The sequence below is a fragment of the Lipophrys pholis genome (genome assembly GCF_963383615.2).
Source record: "Lipophrys pholis genome assembly, chromosome: 12".
NCBI lineage: Eukaryota > Metazoa > Chordata > Actinopteri > Blenniiformes > Blenniidae > Lipophrys > Lipophrys pholis.
The window spans coordinates 15,139,186-15,163,023 of NC_137641.1; the positions used below are offsets into that span (position 1 = coordinate 15,139,186).

The 23,838-nt window shown below is 40.7% G+C and overlaps 1 protein-coding gene across 5 annotated transcripts in view; it reads right to left on the minus strand.

Moving 5' to 3' along the window:
- Positions 1-23,838, minus strand: part of plppr1 (phospholipid phosphatase related 1) — a 64,978-nt gene that overhangs the window by 3,515 nt on the left and 37,625 nt on the right. For 4 of the 5 annotated variants that reach the window (XM_080477583.1, XM_080477584.1, XM_080477587.1 and 1 more), the window contains exons 3-6: positions 23,241-23,429; positions 13,997-14,129; positions 7,564-7,814; positions 5,083-5,259 (exon numbers count right to left, since the gene is read on the minus strand). In XM_080477583.1, coding sequence (XP_080333709.1) covers positions 5,083-5,259; positions 7,564-7,814; positions 13,997-14,129; positions 23,241-23,429 — 750 coding nt within the window. Of the gene's footprint in view, positions 1-5,082; positions 5,260-7,563; positions 7,815-13,996; positions 14,130-23,240; positions 23,430-23,517; positions 23,696-23,838 lie in introns of those variants that run through there. The other variant, XM_080477586.1, reaches the window with a different exon arrangement.

Sequence of the window (23,838 nt, forward strand, 5' to 3'; positions counted from 1 at the left end):
TTAAAAGCGAATACAAATGCAATCATATACAGTGATGAAACACAAAGCTTGCAGTGCACAAACACAACAAATAAGCATTTTATCTTGCAGACAACATAAAAACTTGCATAAGAGAGGTATTTGCATATCAGACAACACCATATGTAGTAAAAAGGCGTCATTTTAAGAAGATCCCCAAGACAATATTTAAAATGAATACTTTACCTACTCCTCAATAAAACATGTTGAATGTTTGACCTAATGTTAGATGACATTTTAGTGAGCATGAACTGCATGAACTTAATACAAATTAAAGCAGAGAAGTTAAACTCATTTTATATTAGGGGACATATACAGTATGTACAAGTTTAAATAAAAATAAGTAACAACATTGTGAAAATATTCACACATATGAGCGATCAGAATTTTCTTGATAAATAAGGTCTATGTAAAATTCCTTCTCAGGGCCCATAGTTGTTAAAGAAGGGGTGTCAAACATAAGGCCTGTGGACCAAAATCGGACCGCAAGAGGCTCCAATCTGGCCAGACAAAAGCACCAAGCAAATTGTAAAAAATTCAAAGAAAACATTGATTTTTAACAAATTTCCCAAGAGTAGCAGACACAACACAACAGTGAGACCCGAGCTGAGACAACAATGATGCTGCCATGAAAGATAAACCAGAGTCAGCTTAAAGCCATGCCGTCAGGGTGAGTTTGTAAAAACATGCATAATGCAACAGCTATTGTTAGACAGACTATTTTGCACCAAAAGGTTTCATTAAAATTGGCTTCACGTTGATATTGTAGGAATTTTCATCCGTAATTGTTTGGTTATACAAAAATAGACACATATATTCTGCGCCACAACAACAAAAACACATTTTTTTAAAGGTTATTATGGCATTATTTTACCGATCCAGCCCTCTCATGAGGAAACTAATCCCCTGATTTAAAACGTGTGTCACACCATGGCTTTAAAGTCGTCACTATGCATATTTTAACAAACTCTCCCCTCACAGTATGGACTTGAAGCTCCTGTAATTAATAAAACTAAAGTTAGCTTTCACTGCAGCATCTTGCTGTTCAGTTCTTGGCCTCATTGTTTTATTATGTCCGTTATTGTTAATAAAACAATGCAACTACCTACGTCCAAAATAGCAATATCTGTTTTTTCACAAACTGCAGATTTAATTATGGCCGCTTTTTGACCAAGAATTCTTATGTAATGCAGCCATGGGTTGTATCAGAGAAAACTTTAAAATAACATCACTTTTAAATAATCGGATGTGGATAAATAAAATGCTGAAACTGGATGAGATTGGAAGTATTTACAATTCACCCCATGAGGATATAGATAGATGAAAAACAGTAACTGACTTTGGCCGGTAAAAGGCATTACAAGCAGAGCATACATCATATTTCAATGATTCCACTCAAATAAAGTCAGACCTGCTACAATAGTACTTATCTGGTATCACTGAATTAAAAGCAACCAGGTGTACATCAGAGTTACACCTACATCGTCGTGATTGTAACAGTTATTGCAGTAATATAAAGTTTATATGTGTGTGTAAAAACTTAAAGGCAGTGCTTAAAAGGCGGCCACAGGACAGGTTTTTATGGAAGTGAGGGAGGATGAGGCCAACACGTAGAGACTGAAGCACTTCGCACCGCTCCAGTTTCCTGCATCTGTAATAGTAATACTAACAATAATAATGTTGACGGCTGCTGGCATCCACTGAATAAAAAGAATAAGTCTTTGAAATGTTGGTTAGTTATTATATTTCACAGTAATAGCTTGGGATTTAAGAGCATTTTATCATTTTGATATTTCCATGCAAGAATTAAAAACAACAATTAAATGTTTTACCCTCTGTTTATTCCTTTTATGATTATCTGTTTGCAAAAAGGGAAAAAAAATTAGATAAGGCATCCACTTATATAAAAGTTTATTTATTTCTTTTCTTCCTGCTTCTCCACCCTCGCTCTTTTAATTCCACGTATTTGTCGGTCCAGCCCTCTTGTTCAGGTAACAGAAGACAACAGGCTTCCTGTGTCTCTGTACTTAAAGCCGGCAGCCCGGGGGAGATCTCCCCTCGCCAGACGCCTCCCCGTGCCCTCGGGCGCAGGCGAAAAGAGAAAATGAAGTGGGCCGATCCACTGCCGGAGGACGCTAAGGGTTTCCTTGTTTGCGGCGAGCCCACGGAAAAATGAATCTCTGGCACTTTCGGGCCAGGTAAATGAGCAAATTACACCCGCCGCGGTCCAATCTGCACATAACTTTCTCGCATCCCGATGGATGTTTGCATCAATATCTGTCCAAAATGTAAGCTGCAGTGGGTGGTTTAAATGCATCTCTCTATGACATTAGCATTCTTGTTTTCACTCTTTCCATTTTGTGACCTGTCATCCAGGCAAAGGCAACGCCAACCCAGCTGTCACCTATTATCTCAGTTAAGTGCAGAGAAAAATGTGTTTCTTTCCATTAAAATCCAGAAAGAAAAAAAAAAAAAAATCCCTTTCGAGCTTTCACAGAAAAGGATTCAGTGTCGTAGCACGAAATCGGGACGTTTTATGGAAGTTATTTCAAGACATTTGATCAGCATGACGTCACAACAAGGCGAGAAATATACTTGGATGTTCTCTCTTGGACTGGCGAGAATTTGAGGTTTTTAAGATCGTAGCTTCTTTATGTTGATTCTATCTTCTTTTTTTTCGGATTAAGCCGACACGTTTGTCTCGGTACATCATCCCGGAAACAAAACGGAACCAGACACTCCACGCTGATCCCTCTATCTGCTGGCAGAGGGCAAATCTCTAGAAGGACTAAAGCAGTCGCTGTTTGACGAATCCGGTCAAATCCTCTCCGTGAACACCGATAGCATGAGGATTTTAACTATCTTCGCTTTCTACTTTTCCTTTATCAATTAATTTCCCTCCTGATAACAGTCCATCACACTGCCTCAGTTCTCTCATGACAAGACCTGGATAAGCTTCAACTCCATCATTTGGTCCTTTAGCGCGTCAGGCCGGCCTTCCCTCACTCCCCGGTACACTTGGTAATAAGCTGGAAACGAGCCGTTTCAACATCGCCGAGCTAATGATGGACTTACGTGTGTTCATTTCCCCCTGGAGATCAATGTTTCAGTGTCTGTCAGTTTTTATGGGGTCAATCGTGACGAGCTTATGTGTTTCATTAAAGAGTGGGATGCAGGGCTCCTCCCTCTTATCAGGCTCCAAGGTCAAACTGCTGCTCAGTGGTGCCACAACGTGACTACAGAGGAATGACTGGAACTAACATGCTTAATTTGGACAAATCCAACACGGCAGAGCGATCGCTTATTACTTATATACTTGCTTTTCTGTTAGATTATCATCCAAACCACCAAGCGAATAGTAAAAACTTTATAGATTTTTTTTAAAGCTTACAAGTGAGAGCTGAGATACTGGTGACGCTGCTGTAGATCTAGTTATCTCGTTGCTATTAGCATTAGCTTCAAAGCCACGCTGTCAGGGTGATTTTTGTTTTTTAAACATTTGACTGTATTTTCCACCAGAAAGTATCATTAAAATTGGCTTTTTGTTGAGATTGCTTTAATTTTCTGTAGTAAATGTTTTCTGTAAAAATGTGGACATTTTCATGCAACAAAAACAAGTTTTAAAGTTTAAATTTAAAGGTTATTATGGCAGTATTTTACAGGTCCGAGATGAAATCGGGATGTTTTCTGGCCCCTGAACTAAAACGAGTTTGACACCCTTGTCCTCAATCATCTGCGATGAACCAGTAAAAACCAAAATGAATGGATTTGTGGATTTAGATCACAGAACTGAATACCACATCATTATCCCCCCATTGTTCACTTTGCAGTTTTCTCCAAAACAAGGACTATGCCAACGTTGATCCAGGTCCTAATGGGTTAAATCAAGCAGCAATCCAACCCGCCTCCAGCAACCGCTGCACAAATAACAAGCCCGTGTTTCCTCTTTCCTGAGCCTTCCCTTCCACGTCTCCCCTTGTTTCTACACTTATTCACACTCCTGCCTGCTTTGACGCTCACGGCCCAGCAGCAATTACAAGTAATGAAGCCTCTGAGGCTGTTAAATAAATCTTTTTGGATTTGTGATGGTGGGTGGGGACGGAGGGGTTCCCTACACCTTCCTTCCCTTCCTTCCTGCTCAGTGGGCTTTCCACTTCAATCCAAATATAACTTGAGGGTTTCGACTGTAATCACCACGCTGGCATTTAAATACTCGGCATCGAGAATCTGATGTTGACAAAGGCGTTTTAATTTTCAGTAGAAGCCAGGCTGTTCGAAAAAGCTTCACAGGAGAGCGGGCTTGATTTTTACAATCACGCGCTGCAGAACAGGAAAATTAGCATCGCGCTTGGGAAGAAAAAAAGTCTGTAGCTTTATCCAACATTATGGCAATTGTTTTGATAAGGTAGATAAAAAGATCCCTTACCTCTGGAGTGCAGAATCTGAACGAATGAGATCAGTGGATCCTTTAACTAACAGTCACCATCCCTGATTTAAACACAATAATTAAAACTAATGTTTACCTGCGTTGGGCCTTCTACGTCTTAATGTGCTCTTCAAATGAAAGAAGAGGCTCCAGATCTCAGTAGAAATCCTCTGTACATTCGGCTCTAATTCCTATTCCTTCAATCAACTTGTCCATCTCCAACTTCATCCGACAATCTTTACTTATATAAAGCCTCCTTGAAGCGATTCAAGGATTAACCACGTGTCGTCCTGTTTTACATCCTCTCCTCCAAATCACCCCTTCATGACCTTTATCCCGCTCTATAGCCTCTCCAACACGTCATTCTGCCACTAAGAAATGGGCTGCGTTAAAGACATCCAGGACATAAATTTGCATTGCCGCTGACATTGAAATGGCACCGGACTCATGTTACAGGCTGCATCCTGAATTAATCATGCAATTACTGCTTGGGTCACTTCCAAAGTGAAGCTTAAAATTCTTATTAGAATTTGAAAATAACTCATGACCAATATCCACCTCGGAATAATCACCCTCTCTTTTAATCTCTTTGGACACACACACACACATACATACACTACCAAACTTTTTCCACTCACCAGAAACAATGCAACGGCTGATCCGAGTATAAATCCAGCCACTACATCCGAACAGTGGTTTCGATACTCTGAGACTCGGTTGAGGCCGGTGAGGAAAGCCGAACAGAGCGTGCCCAGGCAGAGCACCGGCTTGGCCAGGCGGCTGGACTTCGTCTTGATGGTGCTGGTGATGTACATCTGAGAGGAAGAACAGCAGGGAAACTTTATCGGAACAATTGTGAAAGACAATGGGATTATGTCCTGACAATTCCTCCTTTCTCAACCAGATTGGCAGTTTGTAACCACTTTATTTCAAAGTGTTATCAAGACTATCCCCCCCCCCCCCAAACTTCCCGATTGTGTCAACTAATACACATTTTCTGTACATCGTCTCAGAAGTAATTCTAAAACTCTCGGACGTCCACTGATTGTACGTCTACTATGGATTCTGGTCATCAACAGATCAATTATGACTAAAGCAAGCATTGGTATTGGTTCTTAGAGGATGTCTGAATCAATCCAAGCTGGTATCTACTGATATGAGGATTATGGGATCATAATAAATCCAGATTATGGTCAATTATGGACTAATTCTGGTTGAGTATTTGTTCATCTACGTTTCTATTTCCAACCAATCCTGATAGTCAGGTGATGATCTGACAGGACATTTCTCCTTGTGTGCTTCTGATAGTTGGTGGGAGGCCTGTGTAATCGGTGGTGTATTCATGGGTATACGCGGGCATACAGAAGATACCCACTTCTTTTTCAGTCAGAATTGCGTACACCCTCTCCAAATCCCCCCCGATGCACCACTCAGAAGTACCTACAAACCAGATTACCTAATTCTACCCCTTCGGGTGATGACGCCATGATCTGCCCTACACTACCTCTAATTGGCTAGTCTTCGCTGCTTTCACTGATCTGATTGGTTAATGTGCATACTGTGCAGCATGAAGGCTGACGAGGCAGAACAGAACAGGGCAGGACATGACGGGGAAAATATTACGAACCGATGAATTAAACAGACACTATGTGACAATGAGCAAATACGATGGACAGATTTTTCACTGGAGTAGTCTTACATGTCACTGTTTCTTAAAAAAAATGGCGTTTCTGGACGACTTTAAAAACACCAACTGAACATTTAATTCTCCTTCTTGAGAAGCTTCCGAAAATGGTTTGAGCCTCTCTGCTAGTTCTGGTGTCTGGTGGACATCCAGTTTGAGGGCAGATTATAGTAGTCGTTTCTCTGTAGCCTGGTCATTTACGCCTGTTTCTCTTAGCTTGAACTCCATGTACGGACATCCAGACGATGATCTTTTCATCGACTCTCATTGGTTAATTACCTGATTATGACAAAAAACAACAGTTTTTTTATTTTTTAATTATAGAAGAAAAAAAACCCCCAAAGCAATAGGCATTAAAACTATGGCCTCATTTTCAATATTTTGTTAACATAGCTTGGATCATCCCAAAGTATGTCAAATTGTTCCAAACAATTTTGGGAAATTACCCGCTGAGTTGGTTCGGTTGACAAGTGCAGAAATCAAGTCTTGTACAGAACAACTGGAGGGTTTTTTTTTATTTCACATTATCCCAGTGAAATATTTTATAATTTCAAGACAGCACAAAGGCCCCACGGCACGGAAAAAAATGGTTCAGGTTCAGGAAGGATGTGAAAAAATTACATCATCAGAACAAAACAACTCTCCCAAAACAAAGAGGTTTTTTTGGGGGTTTTTTTTTCACAGAGAATAAAAGATTACAAGAAGAACCTAATAAGGGAATCTATTAGTGTGAGTGAAAGTTGTAAGAGGACTGTCAGCATTTAGAAACACACACTTTAAGGCTTCTTACGCACATCGTTGAACTTTTAACTTCTTCCCCATAACAGCCGAGAAGCCGAAGATATCAAACCCCCTTTTTTCATCAGCAGCCTGTCCTTGTACTCCTCTCTGCACTTCTGCTCTCTCTTTCACTTTTCAGGAGCTCGCTCCCCTCACGCTGACACTCTGTTGCCAAATAGCTGCTCTCTGAATGACCGTTCAAAAAGTCTGTTTTATGTGTTCGTAGAGAATTATTTTTTTTTTAACCCAAACCAGGCTTTCATACAAATATTTTCTCATAAAATTTGGGAAAACACTGAATTCCTCCATCAAAAAACCCCCCCAAAAAACAAATGTACCATGGTTTACCTCTTAAAAGCAAATATTTCTGGAAGTGAAAACAAATCTTTTCATTGATATCCACTTAGGAGGCTTTTTTCCTTGTTATTTTTAGGTGGCACAGTTATAAATGTAACCTTTAATTTCACACAACTGAGCGAACAAGTAATAATCAAAAGTTTTGAAGTGTTGAATTTGAATTTATAACGTCGATTTGAAAATAAACCGCATGATTAACGTTGCATTCAATGGCTCCCATTCCGACAGATTAGGAGAGGAGTGCCTGCTGGTAAAAGCGTGCGTCACCCAAAGTTCCATACTTGCACATTCCTCTCACCGTCAGATAAACGGCGGAGTAAACACTCAGCGAGGCGTCCTTGGACGGGAACGACCGCCGCGCGTTCTCCACCGCCACGGGGTTCCCGGTGCAGATGTTGCCGTTGATGATGAACTGGTGGTTGAAACGACACTCCGTGCCGGTGTAGTTGGGCTTGCAGACGGACAGAAAGTAGGGCGAGAGACCCCCGGTCACCACCTGGCCCGCGTTGACGAATATGTCTGTGGCAAACAGACCGAACGCAAACACACCTGGGACACACAGACGGACAAACAAAAGAGTCAGAAGAGAGAAGAAGCCAGCAAATACACACAAACATGTTCCCACGTCACACCGCAATGCACTCACACTGCACTCCTTAATCATATACCTGCCTAATGTGTGTGTTAAGCCCGCAGAAGGCAGCATGGAGCCGTCGTCAGTGTGACGCCGCAGCTTGCGCAAAGATTACATAGACTAAGAAAAAACAAGTGCACAAGGCTTATTTCTCCTGAATTAGTACGATTTCAATGTCTGCTTAGCTGGGGGACGATTAAGTGAAACCGTGTAGTGACTGTTTCAGGGAGTAAAGTGTCGATGTATGAGATGGTTATTGGAGGAACAAACACAGGAGGGAAACCTTCACCACGCGAAGAGGCTCACGAGAACAGGCTCAGAATAGAAGAAGAGCAAAACTTGGATGAGAGAGGATATGAAGGGAAAAGAAGAGAATAAATGAGAAAATTTGACATTAAGTAGAAGATATGAGAAGAGAGGAAAAAAAGAGGAGATTGAGACAGAAGAAGAAAGAAGATGGAAGGAAATTAGACAAAAGATGACAAAAGAGAACAGATGGGATTATAAGGGGAATAGAACAGATTAGATGAAAAAGATATGAACACATGAGAAGAGATGAGATCAGGGAATAAGATAGAAGGAGATCAAAAAATGAATTGCATGGACATAAATGAGAAGAGATGTTGAAACATGAGCAAAGATAAATGGTGAATAGAAGATATTAGATGAAAAGAGGAAGAAAAGAGATGGAAACAATGTCTAATGGAAATGAGAAAGGAATCGATGAGATGGCGATAGAAGAGATGAGACGATATAAAGGAGATGTGATGAGATAAGATCAGACTGGAAGAAAAAACAAGAGCGGAAAACAACTTTGTTGTAAGGTTATGTTCAAGTAAAGAGTTAAATTGGAAAGTTAGAAGAATGAACTACAAAAAAATAAAATAAATAGACAGTTGGTGGGGGGTGGGGGTGGGGGGTAAGGGTGGGGGTTATTTAATATGAATGATGGCACCGACACTTTCAGTCCACCAACCCTGACCAATGTCTGCGTCTGCATTCCTTTTGCTGTGAAATATGACTGCTGATTATCTGGCCTGCTTAGCCATGAAATTACTGTGCTTTGCATTGTCATCCGGGCGGGGAGGGGAGCAGGGATTGCAGAGGTGGGGTGGGATAGGGTAGGAGTCAGGGGTGGTGGTGGGGGGGGTGGGGGGTGATTGTGTGAAGGGCACTGCTGGAAGCAGAGGGGGTGGATTGGGGTGAAAGGAAAGCAGATGGGAGGGTGCACCGCGGCGAGCGAGGGAAACGATGAGCCTCGACAGCTCGGAGGTGAGAGATTGCTCAGGAACAGACAGAAATATAAATGAGGTGAATTGCATAATAAATTTTGGATAAGTGTTTTATGAACTGGTGTGGGTTTTTTTATTTACATATACAATTTGGCATATAGGGGGGGGGTCTGCAGGATGCATCTTCTTCAAAAATATAGTGCCCGTTAAAAACAACACATATGATGTTACACTTAAATCTACTTGTTTAAACCAACCTCACTAATAACCTTGAGCACGCTAAAGACGTTTATATTCAGTACGGCCGCGACAGGTTTAAAAAAGCCGCAGTAAATGCATTACATCTGGAATTCATCCCAAATGCCTCTCTCGCTTAAGAAGAAGTAAAACCCAGAAGGTCGGTGCCACAGCAGCAAAAAGCTGCGATTTGAATCAAAACAAGCGGCTGTAATCAGCCCGATTACGGAGTCAGCCGGCTCCGGAAGACAACAGAAGAGTGCACAGTTTGTTCTTTCACGTCAATGCATGGCTCCACAAAAAAGATGAGAAACAAACTGAATATGTGTGCAGACATTTATACACCTAGTACAATCTAATACCTGTATATCTGTGCAGAATTTGGTTGTGATTATTTGGATGGCACATACCGCCGTTTGTTTGTAGATGTGTGGGACTTTTCTTTTTTTTTGTTTTTTTTTTTTAACGACTGATACTAAATTTTGGTTAATAATTGAGTCACAACTGAGCTCAGCGGAAAAAAAAATATAAATAAAACATATCTACATTGGGAAACAGATGGCGAATACTAAGGACTCCTGCTCCAGAGCGAGAAGGTCCCCAGTTCACCTTGTGTGAAGTTTGCATGTTCCTCCTGTGTCTGGGTTTTCTCCAATATGCTGACGTTTAGTCCCTCAGTCAAGAAAACATGCGTCTGAGGTTCATTTTGTGGCTTTGTTATGATGCAGTGTTCCCTGTGTTCACCTGCAGCTGGTCATACAGGTGGAAGAAAGGTTCGATTTTGGACACACATAAAAATAAAATAAAACTAAAAGACAGCACATATTAGGATATCAGAAATGTTTGTTGAAACTGTTGAGTGAAATACGTACACATCACTTTTAATAAAACCCCTAATTTGAAACAGAACTTCAGGTTTATGTTGAGTTTCACATGAGGAGCAAACAGTCGCCTCTGTTCTACTTCATCTCCTCTCTTCAATGATTTCCTCATAAGTAATGCGTACCGTTTATTTTACGTTACTACGCGAAGCCTTATCTGTCATTGCAAATTGTCTCGTTATATAATTTAATGCACAATGTTGATAAAACAAAACAAACGTTGCTTTTTTTGCGACAATGAGAAAAATAACTTGAGATCTTGAAAACAAACACTATCAACAAACTTATCGCGGAAAAACGAAGAAAATAAAATGTAGTTAATCGTGTCCTTTTAGTGCGTCCGTACCTTATGACACAAGGAGTAGAATTTTATTTTTACATTGTTTTATGACCAGGGAAAACCCACAGCTTGGCAAAACGCAAATGTCATGACACGTGTATGTACCGCTCTTCCACAAGGGCTTTAACACTGTTAATCACATTCCTCCACTGACACACACACCAATGGAGGCAGTGACTGTGCAAGGCACCAGTCCACCCACTGGGAGCAGTTTGAGGCTCAATGTCTTGCTCAAGGACAGGTGGAGATGGGAATCGAACCGGCAACATTCCAATTGGGAGACAACCGCTCAAGCAACCAAGCCACAGCCATAAAGAGAGCAGTCACAACAATTGTAATTTATTCTCACTTTTTTTTTTTTTTAAAGCGAATCTTGACATGTGACACGATCAATAATATTACATTCAGGTGCTGCGACCTTCAACACTTGTTGACTAAGGCCCACACAACTACGGCCAAGTTTACACAACAACGTTTTCCAATGAAAATGCAAAACTTGTTGCGTTTTGCGATACAATGTTGCTCGGAGCCACTGAAACGCAACTTTTCAAAAATGCTCCAACACAGTGGAAGTGGAAACTTTTTTTTGAAACACTGCTATTCCGCATGTGGGCCACGGCTGTAGTGAGCGACAATGGCGGCCTTCAGAGTGGCATGATATCCAGTTGACATCCTCCTGGGACGTGGTTTGCTGCAGACGACTCGTCTGTCCATACGAAGGTCTGCGGTCTCGCCATTGTTCATTTTTAAAACCATACTGTTCTCTCCGCAAACATGAAACTTTTCTGGAGCCAAAACACAAATCATGAAGGGAAATAGATTTTCTTGGTGGAAGATGTGTGTCACCTCTTATCCGATGGGCTTCTTCAGTTCAGAGCCGAACGTTATTTGACAAATGAAAAAACCCTGCAGATTATCAATACCATATCTTTTTTTTTTTCCAATGTGTCACGTCATTCGTTAAATATTGATAGGCTGCCATGCCAAATGAACTGTACGCACACATGAATCGACCCGTGGGGGTGTGTGTCGAGACGGGACAGATTTGTCAAAAGGGACGATAAAGGTCACTGTTTGGTTTGAGTGAGAATCATCAGTTTATCTAAAGGATCTTCTCACCCCGAGTCACTCTGTGAACCTCACCCCACCTAAATCTCGCTCTCATTTCATTCTTCACTGATCTGCATCGGCAGACCGGTCCTGGTCATACGTGGCGTCTTTCACAGGTCGGGGGGTCCCGACGCCCTCCACCGCTCGCTGCTTCAAGCGAGTCTGTTCTTCATTCTGACTAAGTAGTTTAGAAGATGAACAAACAAACCTTCAAGGTCTGAATCGTCGGGATCAGCGTGTGAGATGCCGCTCGTTGCGTTGGAGCTCCCCTCGCAGGTGACTGACAGCACACACATTCACAGTCAGCATGTTGCTTGCTGGTTTGAATAAAAAGCCTTTGATGGACGACTGTACGCTGACCTATTAAATCACACTTAGCTTATTAACTTTTGTGATGAATGGCGCAGCGTGACAACGTGAGGCGATCACTCTTATGCGCACATTTAGCCACAAACATACACCGCCAGTGAGTGGGAGCATTTCTGCTGAACTGAACGGATTCATTTAGATCAGTGATCCACAATTTTATGCTCTTTTGCTTCGCTGTCACTGAACTGAGGTGAAACGCCAGGCAGACCTTCACAAAACCCCCCCGACTCTGGGGAGAAGACACACTACTGCTCCCCTCGGTGATCAGCAAAGACTTACATTGTTTTGTTTTATACAGTATGTATTTCCACTTGATTGAGGTTTGTATCTTCACTAATTGAGAACTCATACAAATGAGTTAAATGTTGAAACATTTAAAGCAGTGCCACACTCACAAGCGACATTGTGCATTATTAGGTCAATGCACCACAGGAGGTATAATCTCTAAATGGCTTTTAAAAAAAACAAAAAAAAAAAAACCATCAGAGTTCAATTAATATAATTAGAGTTATGCCAGTCTATTTTTTTTTCTGTAACTCCAGTAATGTCTATCCCATTCCTTACACCCGACTCCTTACAGTCTTTGCTGCTTTAAATTGAAGCTAATGTCACAAATAAAACATGGCACGTTTGGTTAATGTACTCAGATTTATCTCTAAGAGCGTGTTGAGCTGTGGAGATGCACGTCGGTGGGCAGTGAAAAGCATATGTATTTCCTATGAGTGAACTCAATGTCTGCAGTAGCAGACAACAGCAGGATCTACACAAGCATCAATAAAACAGTGGCTCACAGTTGTTTGGCCTGTTATTCATGAATTATTCCCAACAGAGAGGCAGGATGGACCATAATTTGAAACACAAATGTGTTTCCTTCTCATCACCTCACACAGAAGAAATTAATCACACCATTACAGTCTGCCTTGTCTTTCTTTCCGTACAATACTTCACAACTTTTCCCCCCGAGGACAAACCAATTTGCTTTCAGAAGGTTTGAGAATATCGACTTTGACCTCTCTGATTTGCTGGTGGACCTCCACTCATTCTCTCATACAATAGCAAAGCAGTTTTTCTCAGGTATTCTCAACATCAAGGGTAAACATAAGACCGCAAGAGGCTCCAATCTGGGCTGGACCGCCAAACCACCAAGCCAACTGTAAAATTGTCAAAGAAAACATGTTTTTTTTTTTTTATCAAATTTCTTAAGAGGAGCAGACTCAACACTTCACAGAGACCTGAGCTGAGATATCGGCATGAAAGCTCACTACCTTGTTGCTCAAAGGAGGAGTTTTTAAAAACATGAATGATACAGTTTTTTTTTGACATTTTCACTGCATTTTCACTGGAACGTTTCATCAAAATTGGCTCTATGTCGAGATTGCAGTAATTTCCATTAGTGATTGTTTGGCTTTATGAAAATACCGTCGTTTTTTATCACGTATACTCTGCGCCACAACAAAGTTTAAATTTAAAGGTTTTTGCCAGTCCAGCACACCCAAGATGAAATTCGGCTGTTTGTGGCCGCTGAACTAAAAATGTGTTTGACACCCTTGTTGTCTTACATGGCTTTCTTTAATATGTGCAAATTCATTAAAGGAAGTCCCTGGTCCAACGTTGGGAAGCACAGTTTTAGTAGACGTTACACCCATAAAAGTGTCCATAAAAATTCTGAGAGGGTAAGTACAACCCAGTGATTTATGCATGACACTCCCGAGTGCAGAGTCTTTGCTTTCCAATGAAAGTGGACCAGAACAAACTTCTGCCATGTGCTTCAAACCTTCAAAGTACCATGTGGAATATTCTGTAGTAATAAATGTGCTATTCAGACCACGATTGAGTTTGTTAAGTCTGAGCTGAGAACACAGTACACTTCAGTGCTGCAGCAACAACAACGACACATGTTGTAAAGTCGAGCTTGACGACGTACTCACCTATAAAGCGGATGATGCGGCGGATGAGGGGATTGAGGTAACAGCAGTCTCCCGTCACGATGGTTTTCTCCTGAGCCAGGAGAGCCTCCCTTGTGGATTTCATCACATACATGGACACCTCTCCAATAAATATCTACACACACAAACACACACACAAACACACAAATAGTCAGAGATCAGAGTGGAATTAAAGACCGACAAAAAGATGAATTAATCACAATATAAACTGATGAAAACCAGAGGTTTTAGGCACTCTGCTGAAAGGCAGAGGGACATTTTGCTCTGGTCTGACTTGTGCAAATAAACCGCTGTGTCTTAAAGTAGCCTTTCTTCAGGTCCATTATACTGTGGACGTTACATCAGGTCTAATGGAAAACCTGCTGCTGGACACACAGAATGGAAGTCGCTGCCCGAGGTGATACAAAGTGTTTATGAAGACGTGCGTGTGTGTGACAGTTCACGTGCGCACGCATGTGGTTTTATCCTTTGATGTGTGTGTGTGTGTGTGTGCGCACGCGTCCGTGTGTGTGTCTTAGTAAGAGAGTTTGTTTGCAGCCCCGGGACAGACGTGCGTTTCTCTATCCCTCTTTTTCCCCCCCTTCTTCTTCCCCCCCTTTTCTTCTTTCATCAACATGTTTTTGTGAATGCGACTCAAATCTTTATCTGTCTCCGCGGCCACAAGAAGCAACCGCTATCACAGATGGAGCAAAGTTTAAAAAGCTAAAGGATGAGAGAGCAAGACGGACTGACAGCACTCACATGAAATCAGCATGAATGTTTTAAAGGATTGGGTCCTGTCTGTCGGCATGAAAGCAGCTGAATTAATATTTCGGAGCATTTATTTAGCTCCACGGGACAGAATTTACATAAAGAAATGCAACTACTGAGATGAGCTCGCATCAAATGCGCCACGACAGAAAAATCTAATTTTCTGATGTATAATGACACACATAACATTGGTCTTCTGAGGCGGAATAACCACAAAATAAGACTTTTTTCCTCAAACAGACTGCAACAGTCAAAGGCAGGCAACTTGCATCATATATTTTGATTATGACGGAGTATTTCTGACAGGGACGGCACCGACTGGCAGACTGCAGGCTATGAATCCTGGCTTGTTTAAAGAAGTCATGTAAACATCTTTATTAATGCGCCTCCTTCAGGCAACATGTGCATATTACATAATCGAGACTTTTTGAAGACCATAATGCATCAAAGCAAACAGGAGAAACACACGCATCTAGAAGATATGTTGCTTCCATGTATCTTGGAAATGGGACAGTCACTGGTGGGGAAGTTCACATTTCCCACTTTGCAGGTTTTTTGAATACAGAAAAGATTCAAGCAAGCTTGTCTTCACACAGATACACGTTACGACCATTTTCAAAAAGATTTATAGTTACAAACAGCAAGCTCATTTCACTGAAGAGGCGGGAGGGCAAGTATGAGCAATCACACAATGAAAAAAATAAAATGTGTATTTGTGCAAAGCAAGTACATTTCTTCACTTTAACTCCCGGTTTGATCACATTCAGATGCATTTTTGATGAATGAAATTTTTAATTTCATCATAAAGAATTCATGAAAAGGATGTAATAATGAGTAAGTAAAACTGTAGGGAACTACTGTAATGTGAAGCGACAGATGCAGAGTGTTTACTCTAAAACTCTGATCAGCATTCGGCTTTGAAGCAGCAGCTTACTACAATATTGTTAGATTTTCCGGGTTTCACTGTGATTGTGTGGGAATTGGCAGGCAAGCTTCACTCCCATTTTAAAATGTCTGTTAGTGAAGTAGTATTTATCTCTCCAAACAAATCCCACCCTGAGAAAGCCCGTCAACTCCACCAGCGGTCAGAAATTTCAAAAACTTTGAACTACTGCAAAGTGAAGCACTTCTTTTCTCTCCTTGAAGTGCTGCTAATCAATGATTTCTTTCTTCTTTTTGTTCAAACAATGACCTTAACTTCACCTGGAAGTATTTATCTAAGCCCTTACTGACTGATTGGAGTTTCACACTTGCGGAAAAAAGCAGTAACAGTGATGTTTGAGGAGCAAAAGGAAATAAACTGGCTTGAAATAGGAGGAAATAAGCTGACTGGCAGAGTGTGTGTGTAATATTTGAATAGTTATCCACCATGTGTGATCCATGTGTGTATATATACTGTATATATATATATATATATACGTATATATATATTTATTTATTTAATGGTCATAAAGGGATGGGAAGATCCTTTAAATTCTATAAAGCACCAATGATATACTGTAACTACTTGTATTAGTAGTATTTTCTCTCCTCACACATATTCATGTTTTCCACAATGGAAAATATTATTAATGCATATGGTGATGGTCTCTCGCAAACTAAATGGAAAGAATTGCTGATCAGAAAGAAGCCACAGAAAATCTGCAGCTTGACTCTGCAGAAATTATTGTTTATATTTATAGAGGGAAAAAACCCAATGATGTCTTGAAACCAAAAAAAAGACAAACAAAAAACGAAATAATTCATTCATTATTAAAATCTAGTGATTGATCGTGACTTGCCCCCGTAGAAGATAACGTTGTGGCTGGTATTCTAAATATTAATGTAACATTTGTGACCTTTTAATTGCCCAATAATTCAGCATCACAGCAACATTTGTTATCAGTTCGTGAAATGCACTACTAAAAGCATTTAATGTTACTTTAATGGCAGACCATATGGACCAAACCAAACTATTGTGTTTTAAAATGTAAACGTGCAGCAAGTTAAAAACAGCGCAGAGCTAAATCAACAGCAAAGTTAGAAAATAGGTTTAATTGTTTTTACCACTGTAAACCAAGGCAACCTCAACTCTCTACACTCTGTACAATTACAAAATAAAAGTTGAAGGAACCTCATCATATATGTGAAGTACAGTTTCTTTCCTATATTCTGTGACATTGAGCTCTTTTTTCTCCGAAGAATAAACTCTTTGGGTTTACAAACCGTCTCGGGGGGGTTTGGTGGACTGGAGCCACTTCAGCTTACACAGATTCAATCTTTCGGTCTCCACAAAATGAAGGAATTCAGCTCAAATGTTGTCTATTGCTTTAAAAAAAAAAGATAAATCAATCAATGTAATCAATCAATCGCTTGGCACATTCTAATTCTGTTGACCAATTGAGCTTTTTTTTTTTTTACCTGTTTGAGACGCTTCACCATTGTCTTCTGCTTGTGTTTATACGTTTAATGTGATGGCTTCAACTTAGTATTTTTGTGACATAAATTAATTAAATTGAGACTTCATGACCCCCCCATTAATATTTGGTGCAAAAATACGAACCACAGCACCATCGTGAACATCAGAGCTACTTTATTAAGGGATTCATTGTTGGGTTTACTGGTTTTATTGGTAGAAAGCAGAGATATATATACCTTGAACTCATTCCAATGAATTAAAAACATAATAGCACGAGGATTCGAGGATAATGGACCTTGAGATGCAAGATAAGGTAGGACATATTAAAGATTCAATCATAACAGATTTTACTGATCCATATTTTACAATGAAACTTCACTGTTCGACTATCTTTAGGGTTTAATGCATTATTTGTAACGAAAGAGACAAAAACACCCAGTCCTGCTTTCTGATTCAACTCTCCAGAGGAAATAAGCTGCTTTCAGCTCATCACTGTTGTTTCCAGAAGCTGTTTTCAGTTTAAAGAAAGTACAACCTACGCAGCACCAACCAGCAAACTGACAACCACTGAGAGAATATCGTAGGGCAATTAGCACCTAATGAAACACACGCTTCCCTCGGGATTCGGGGAGAGAGAAATTATAAACGCAGCTAAATAAAAAAAAGGAGTCTGTCTCTCAACGCATGCAAGCACCTCTTTGCGTCTGCTCGTGCATTTACTTTAAAACAAGACAGTATGTAAAGACGCTGTGTTTACAGTTTGTAATGGAGCCCAAGGTGGAAAAAAGGGAACATTTAAAAGAAAATCAATTAATGCCGTTTTAAGCCTTAATCTCTTCCTAATGAGCTGATAATTTACAGTATTGCTGCAAAGGCACGCACTTAAACAAGTGGAATAAACCACCAAGGACGTACACCGACTTGGAAAATAAACGTAGTTTCTCACTTTGACGAAAGTTTATGTTGGGAAACGTCAGCGCGGTTTGTCGCCCGGCCTCTAAAATTAACGTGGTTTCTGTTCCGCATCACCGTACTCTCATCAACTTCACGCTGAAGGTGATAACGCCGACTTTCCAACAGGGTTATAGACCCATATAACCTCCGCAGCTTCCCATTGGTCTGGCCATGTGGAACCGGCGGCATAAATTACTGCCTGTGCGCTAATTGGCCGCCATCCCGGGCCTGTCATCGTCAATTCTGATGGCAAGTCCTTCTGGTTTATGACGCGTGCAGAGACGGAGCGAAATCCAGTGGCGAGCACCTGACAGAGCGCTCTCAAAGGGCACAATTAAAAAGTTTGGGATCGCAAACAAATTGCTAAAGAGGCTTTGTAATATGAAGGCTACGTACAGTTTATTCAAATGAAGGCGAGCAATGGAGAGGAAACGAACGACGGAGTCGTCAAGAAAACAGCTGACAAAGCACTCTGTGAAGAGCAAAGACGGGATCCGAGACAAAAGGCATTCATCATTGATTGTGATGAATTTCAAGTCTCACGAATCACAATGAAGACTGAAAGAACAGGAATAGGGTGAAGGGTAATAAAAACAAAAAAAAAAGCGGTTACACTCTTACAAATCAATGACTTCAAGGCCTTTATGTATTCACCTTGTACGAAGATGATTTTTTTTTTTTTTCAAGCTTTTGGAGTAATCAGTGCAGAAGAGTCCGTCAGAACTGCACGCAGATGTTCGCTCTTCAAAGCAACTGTAAATAACGCAGCCTGTCACATTTCCCAACCGGTCAGAGCACTCGTCCACATTTTAAAGCAATTTATTTTGTTTTAGTGCACATGTCAAAATGTGTGTGCGTGTGTACAGGTGTGAGACTCTGTGGTTCTGCGGACTCATCACAATGCAAATTAGCTCTGGGGGCCATAATCCGAGGGGCCGGATGATGTTTTATTGACCCGTTAAAAGTGACGATAGCTCGATTGTGCTCGAGAAGTTAACGCACTGCTCACGGCACTCGGCGCTCAAAGCGGATGATGAACACATAAAGACAAAAGGGATACAAAGAGGAGGCCAAAGAGCAATATCTCTTTACAAATAGTAAAGGTGGCGCGGGTCCAAGAATCTATAACAATCACATTGATGATGAAGAGCCCCTTGAAAGTGTAATAAAAAGGAAACTGGAATAGAGTCTGAAAAAGGAGGTAAAGCCACTGTGAAAAACCTTTAAATAGTGAGTTTTTAATTACATCAAAGCAGCAGAATGGGTATTTAAATAGAGAGAATGGTGGGAATAGAAAGTTTATAATAATGTTTATTTATGTGTGTCATCCACTTTAATAACGGCTCACTAATCAACTACATATGACCAGACACAACATATTTCTATTCTATTCTATTCTATTCTATCCAGATTCATTTTAAACACAGGCTCCAGATGTTTAATCAGATAGATATCTTGTGAATTTTCACTCTTAAATGCTCAGTTGGCCGAAGGGTCCCCTCGACCAAACAATGTCCTGGCATAATGTTTCCTTGCTTTATGTAACAGATTCCAACCATGCGATCCAAATTTGGGATATGAAATCAAGACTATTCAGACTCCCTAACTAACTTGTTGTTAACCAGTTGTGGTTATCTGTGTATGGCGGCTTCAGTTTTCTGTTCTGAGCTCAGATAATGTTTACGATCTTCTGCTAAGAGCCTCAAAGTTTGATCTAATGATTGTGAACTCAATATTAATGTAACAAGCTAAAGCAGGGGTCTTATATATGAATCCTCTGGGCTCAAACCGGCCAGCATGAGGCTCCAATCTGGCCCGCCAAACCACCAAGCAAACTGAATAAAAAAAATTAAAAAAAATCGAATTTCTCAAGAGTAACAGAGATGACAACACTGAGAACTGAGAAGAGATATTGGTGATGCTGCCATAAAAGAGAGCTACTTAGTTGATATCAAATTAGCTCCTTTGCAAAGATGATTTTTTTCCTGAAACCGGTCTACATATAAATCAAACACATAATTTGATTATCCCAACAAAATAAAGAGGACCTACATTGCACACAGCGGTCCCAAAACTGTACATCACAAGCCAAAAAGCCCAATACTTGCTGTTTAAGTTAAAACGCCTAATGGACTCAGCAGTGTTTGATCTAAGCGAGCTGGCAGCGCCGCAGTCTTTACACTTTGCTGAACTACAGCGGTTCTGACAACACAGATAAATGGAAGTAAAATACCTGCTGCCAAAATCACTGTACAACTGCAATGAACTGAGGCGATAATACGGCATGTTTGCAGTTATCTTGTCACCACAGCATTTTCTTTTCGCCACCAGTGATGGGACGGACGACACCAGAGTTTGACGCGTGCGAATTGTGAGACGCTGGAACAATGAATTGACCTTCAGGGAGCAGCGGGTGCAACCACACAGAACTAAAACTGGGTCTGTATTCAGCGGCAGACTCATCTTCTCCTTCACATATGGCCCGTATCGAATGTGAAAAATTAAATTACCACATCAAACAAGGAAATGCAAACACTTCCCGGGACGTGTTCAGAAAATATTTGACAAGGGTTTATTATTAGGCTGACTCAGGATTCCACAGACATGCAGGAGCTCCGTGGAGATTGAAGTAACGGAGTGTGGAGCTAAACTGACACCTGGTGGCCAGGTGCTGGAACTACGGGGAAAGACATGAAGATTAGCGACAGCGAAGTTCGTCGTCGCACAATCAGCGTGCAGCCCGCACTTTTCCCCGTGTTGGCTGGATGACATGAACGTCTGTAAGCTTAGTTGACATAAAACAAGTGAGGATAGATGGCACGCGTAAGGTATGAATATTTGTGAAACAAAGGTCCAAAACCGACTTATTTCAAGACTACTGAGCTGTAGGTTGCAATAAGTGAAGTAATTAAAGACCGACTGAGATGATCTGACTAATCACGCATTGTCTAATAATAGTCAGAAGCATCATTAACTGTACAGAAATCTGGAAAAAAATGTCTGGCAACAGAAAAATGCACATAAACTCAAGTTATGTACATATGGCCCAAACTGTATTGTATAAATTATTTGTATAAAATGTATAACTTGCCTTTGGATTTGTAGGTTGTTGGATTGCAATTTTTTTCCTTTGACTTGAAAAGAATTATTCTCCTTAGTTTGTTTGCACATCATCTAAATTAGTTCTAAGCTCAAATAACCGTATAATACTCTGAGCATAGTTTTGAGTTTTCATTTATATTTTTAAGCATTGCATAACCACATGGAGTCTGTGAATCACCTGTCGCCACTAGTTTAGATTTATTTATTTACGTCTTGGGGACTATTTTATGTTCTGGAAAACTGTAAAGTGCACTTTCATTATTCCCACAACCAGAAATGGTAAACAATTACAAAGCATCAGTTATTGTCAACATTTTCCTAAAATATTAAAGAAAGAGATTGCAGTTTTGTCTTTAAAAAGTTAAAAAAATCATAACTTAATTGGGATTTACTGCTGTCAGTGTTAAGTAGCATAGGTCACCTCCTGATAATATAGCTTCACCTCACAACTGACTTTATATTTACCCTCAATACTTTAGCTTTACCACATGATAGTTTTGCTTTGCCTCACAATACCTGGCGGTAAGTTCGACCTCTCTTCTAATTCATGGGTGTCAAACATAAGGCCGGTGGACCAACACCAGCCCACAAGAGGCTTAAAATTGGCTTCATGTTGAGATTGTAGTCATTTTCAGGAGCAATTGTTTGGTTTTGTGAAGATATAGACATTTTTATCACAGATTAGTATAGTTTACTACTACAACAACAACAACAACAACCAAAGTTGAAGGTTTAAATTGAAATATTATGGCACTATTTTACCAGTTCTGCCTTCTCAAGATGGAGTTTTTGGCTGACTGTGGCCCCTGAAGTGTTTGACACCCCTACCTCTAGCTTTACCTTCAAATATCATTGCTTTATCTCATAGTATACCTTTGTGACATCTTGCAATACCTTTAGATTATATAGCGGACCGTTATACAATATCTTTCACTTTCACGTCTCAATACCTCGTAACAGTTCCGGTCTTTTCGATGATATTGATTTACCGCACAGTAATTTTGTTACTTGGCCACAACTTCATGTTCCCATGTCTTTTCCATGCATTCTGATCCATATGAATGACTTCTTCTCCTTTGTTTGAACACACTGACAGTTTAAGGGAGCCCTGCACAAAGAAAGAGGAAGTAGGAGCAAATGTATTGCCAACTAATACAAAATCCCTTTTTTTCTCCATTTTTTAATATTCATTGAATTGATTTTTTTCCATTAAAAAACACTTGAATCATATTTGTGGATTCACGCAACAAGCTAACGACCCGAGACATTGTTGTCGACTCAAATTTCATAAAAAAAAAAAACACATTTGTGTGTCTTTCTGCAGGTTTTTCAAACATTTGGTATTTTTCTTCGCACAGAATCTCAAACACCAAAATAAATCTGTGCTCCTTGTAGGCAGGAAACGCTGCCTGCAGCTCGCCGCATGGCACGACTTCAGACGTCACGGCTGCATTAACCGTGAAGTTCTCCAGCATGAAGCAACGAGTCAAAGACATGAAGTTGAAAACATTAATAAAAAAATAAAAAAAAGTGTCTTCTCTTCTTCATAACATCGAGGCCAACAATATCAGCTGACCCGCATAAAGATGTGAAGACACTTCAATCTAACGTTTGCCTCCATGTTTCTCTTTCTGTGGTTAACCAGCATTTGAGACGCAGCGACAGTCTGGTACAGATGGAGAAATCAAAGACTGATATCAAATGTGAGTTACATAATCCCTATTTTAGCAGCACTTGGAATACTACCAGGAAAGTAGGTCATGTTGGATGGAAAGTTTCAAACCGTAAACTCTATTTGGTCATATTTACATCACCCCATTGACAAATTTGAGGCCATTACAATTTTTTTTTTTTTTTTTTTAAAGCAATTGTGGGAATAAATTACAGGGAAAAAAACATGACTCAAGACTGCGGAGGTGGAGAGACCCTGACGAAAGACGAGCACGTCACTTCTGAGGAGCCGCTCGCACGACGGAATGTGGCAAAGTCGGAGTGGAAAACTTGATTTTTTTTTTTACTCACGATAGCCGTGGGAGCGGCGGCCACCACGCAGTACAGGATGAGAGGAGGGACGAAGCTGGACTCCTCGGTGCCCGGGTACGGCTTCATCAGCTCGGCGTCGTTACAGAAGAAGCCCTGCACGTGCACGCTGAACAGGTCCGTGCACTCCATGTAGTAGGCCAGCAGCACTGTGCCAGACATGATGACGAGCTGGAAGAAAAACATGCCGAAGAGAGGAGATGGAGCGAGAGAGAGAAGGGGGGGGGGGAAAGTAAAAAAAAGAAGGGGTTAATTGTACATCCGGCACAGTGCAGGCTCTGCTGATTCAGTTTTCAGTGGTCTGAAAGTCGATTTTCTTCAAGAGGAGTTGCTCTCCTCTCAGCTGTCCTCCAGGTTTTTATCCAAAACTACCACAGAAATCCTCTAAAACCACATCTCTCTCCCTCTCTCTCTCCTTCTCTCTCCCTCTGTGTGTCTGTTTCATGCTAACTGTGGTCTTACATACACCCCCACCCCGCACCACCACTGGCACCACCATCACTTACCACCTCCCTTCCTCCCTCACCCCCACATCCTTTTATCCCACTAACATCATCTTTTGTCTCTGGCCTCCTTTTGC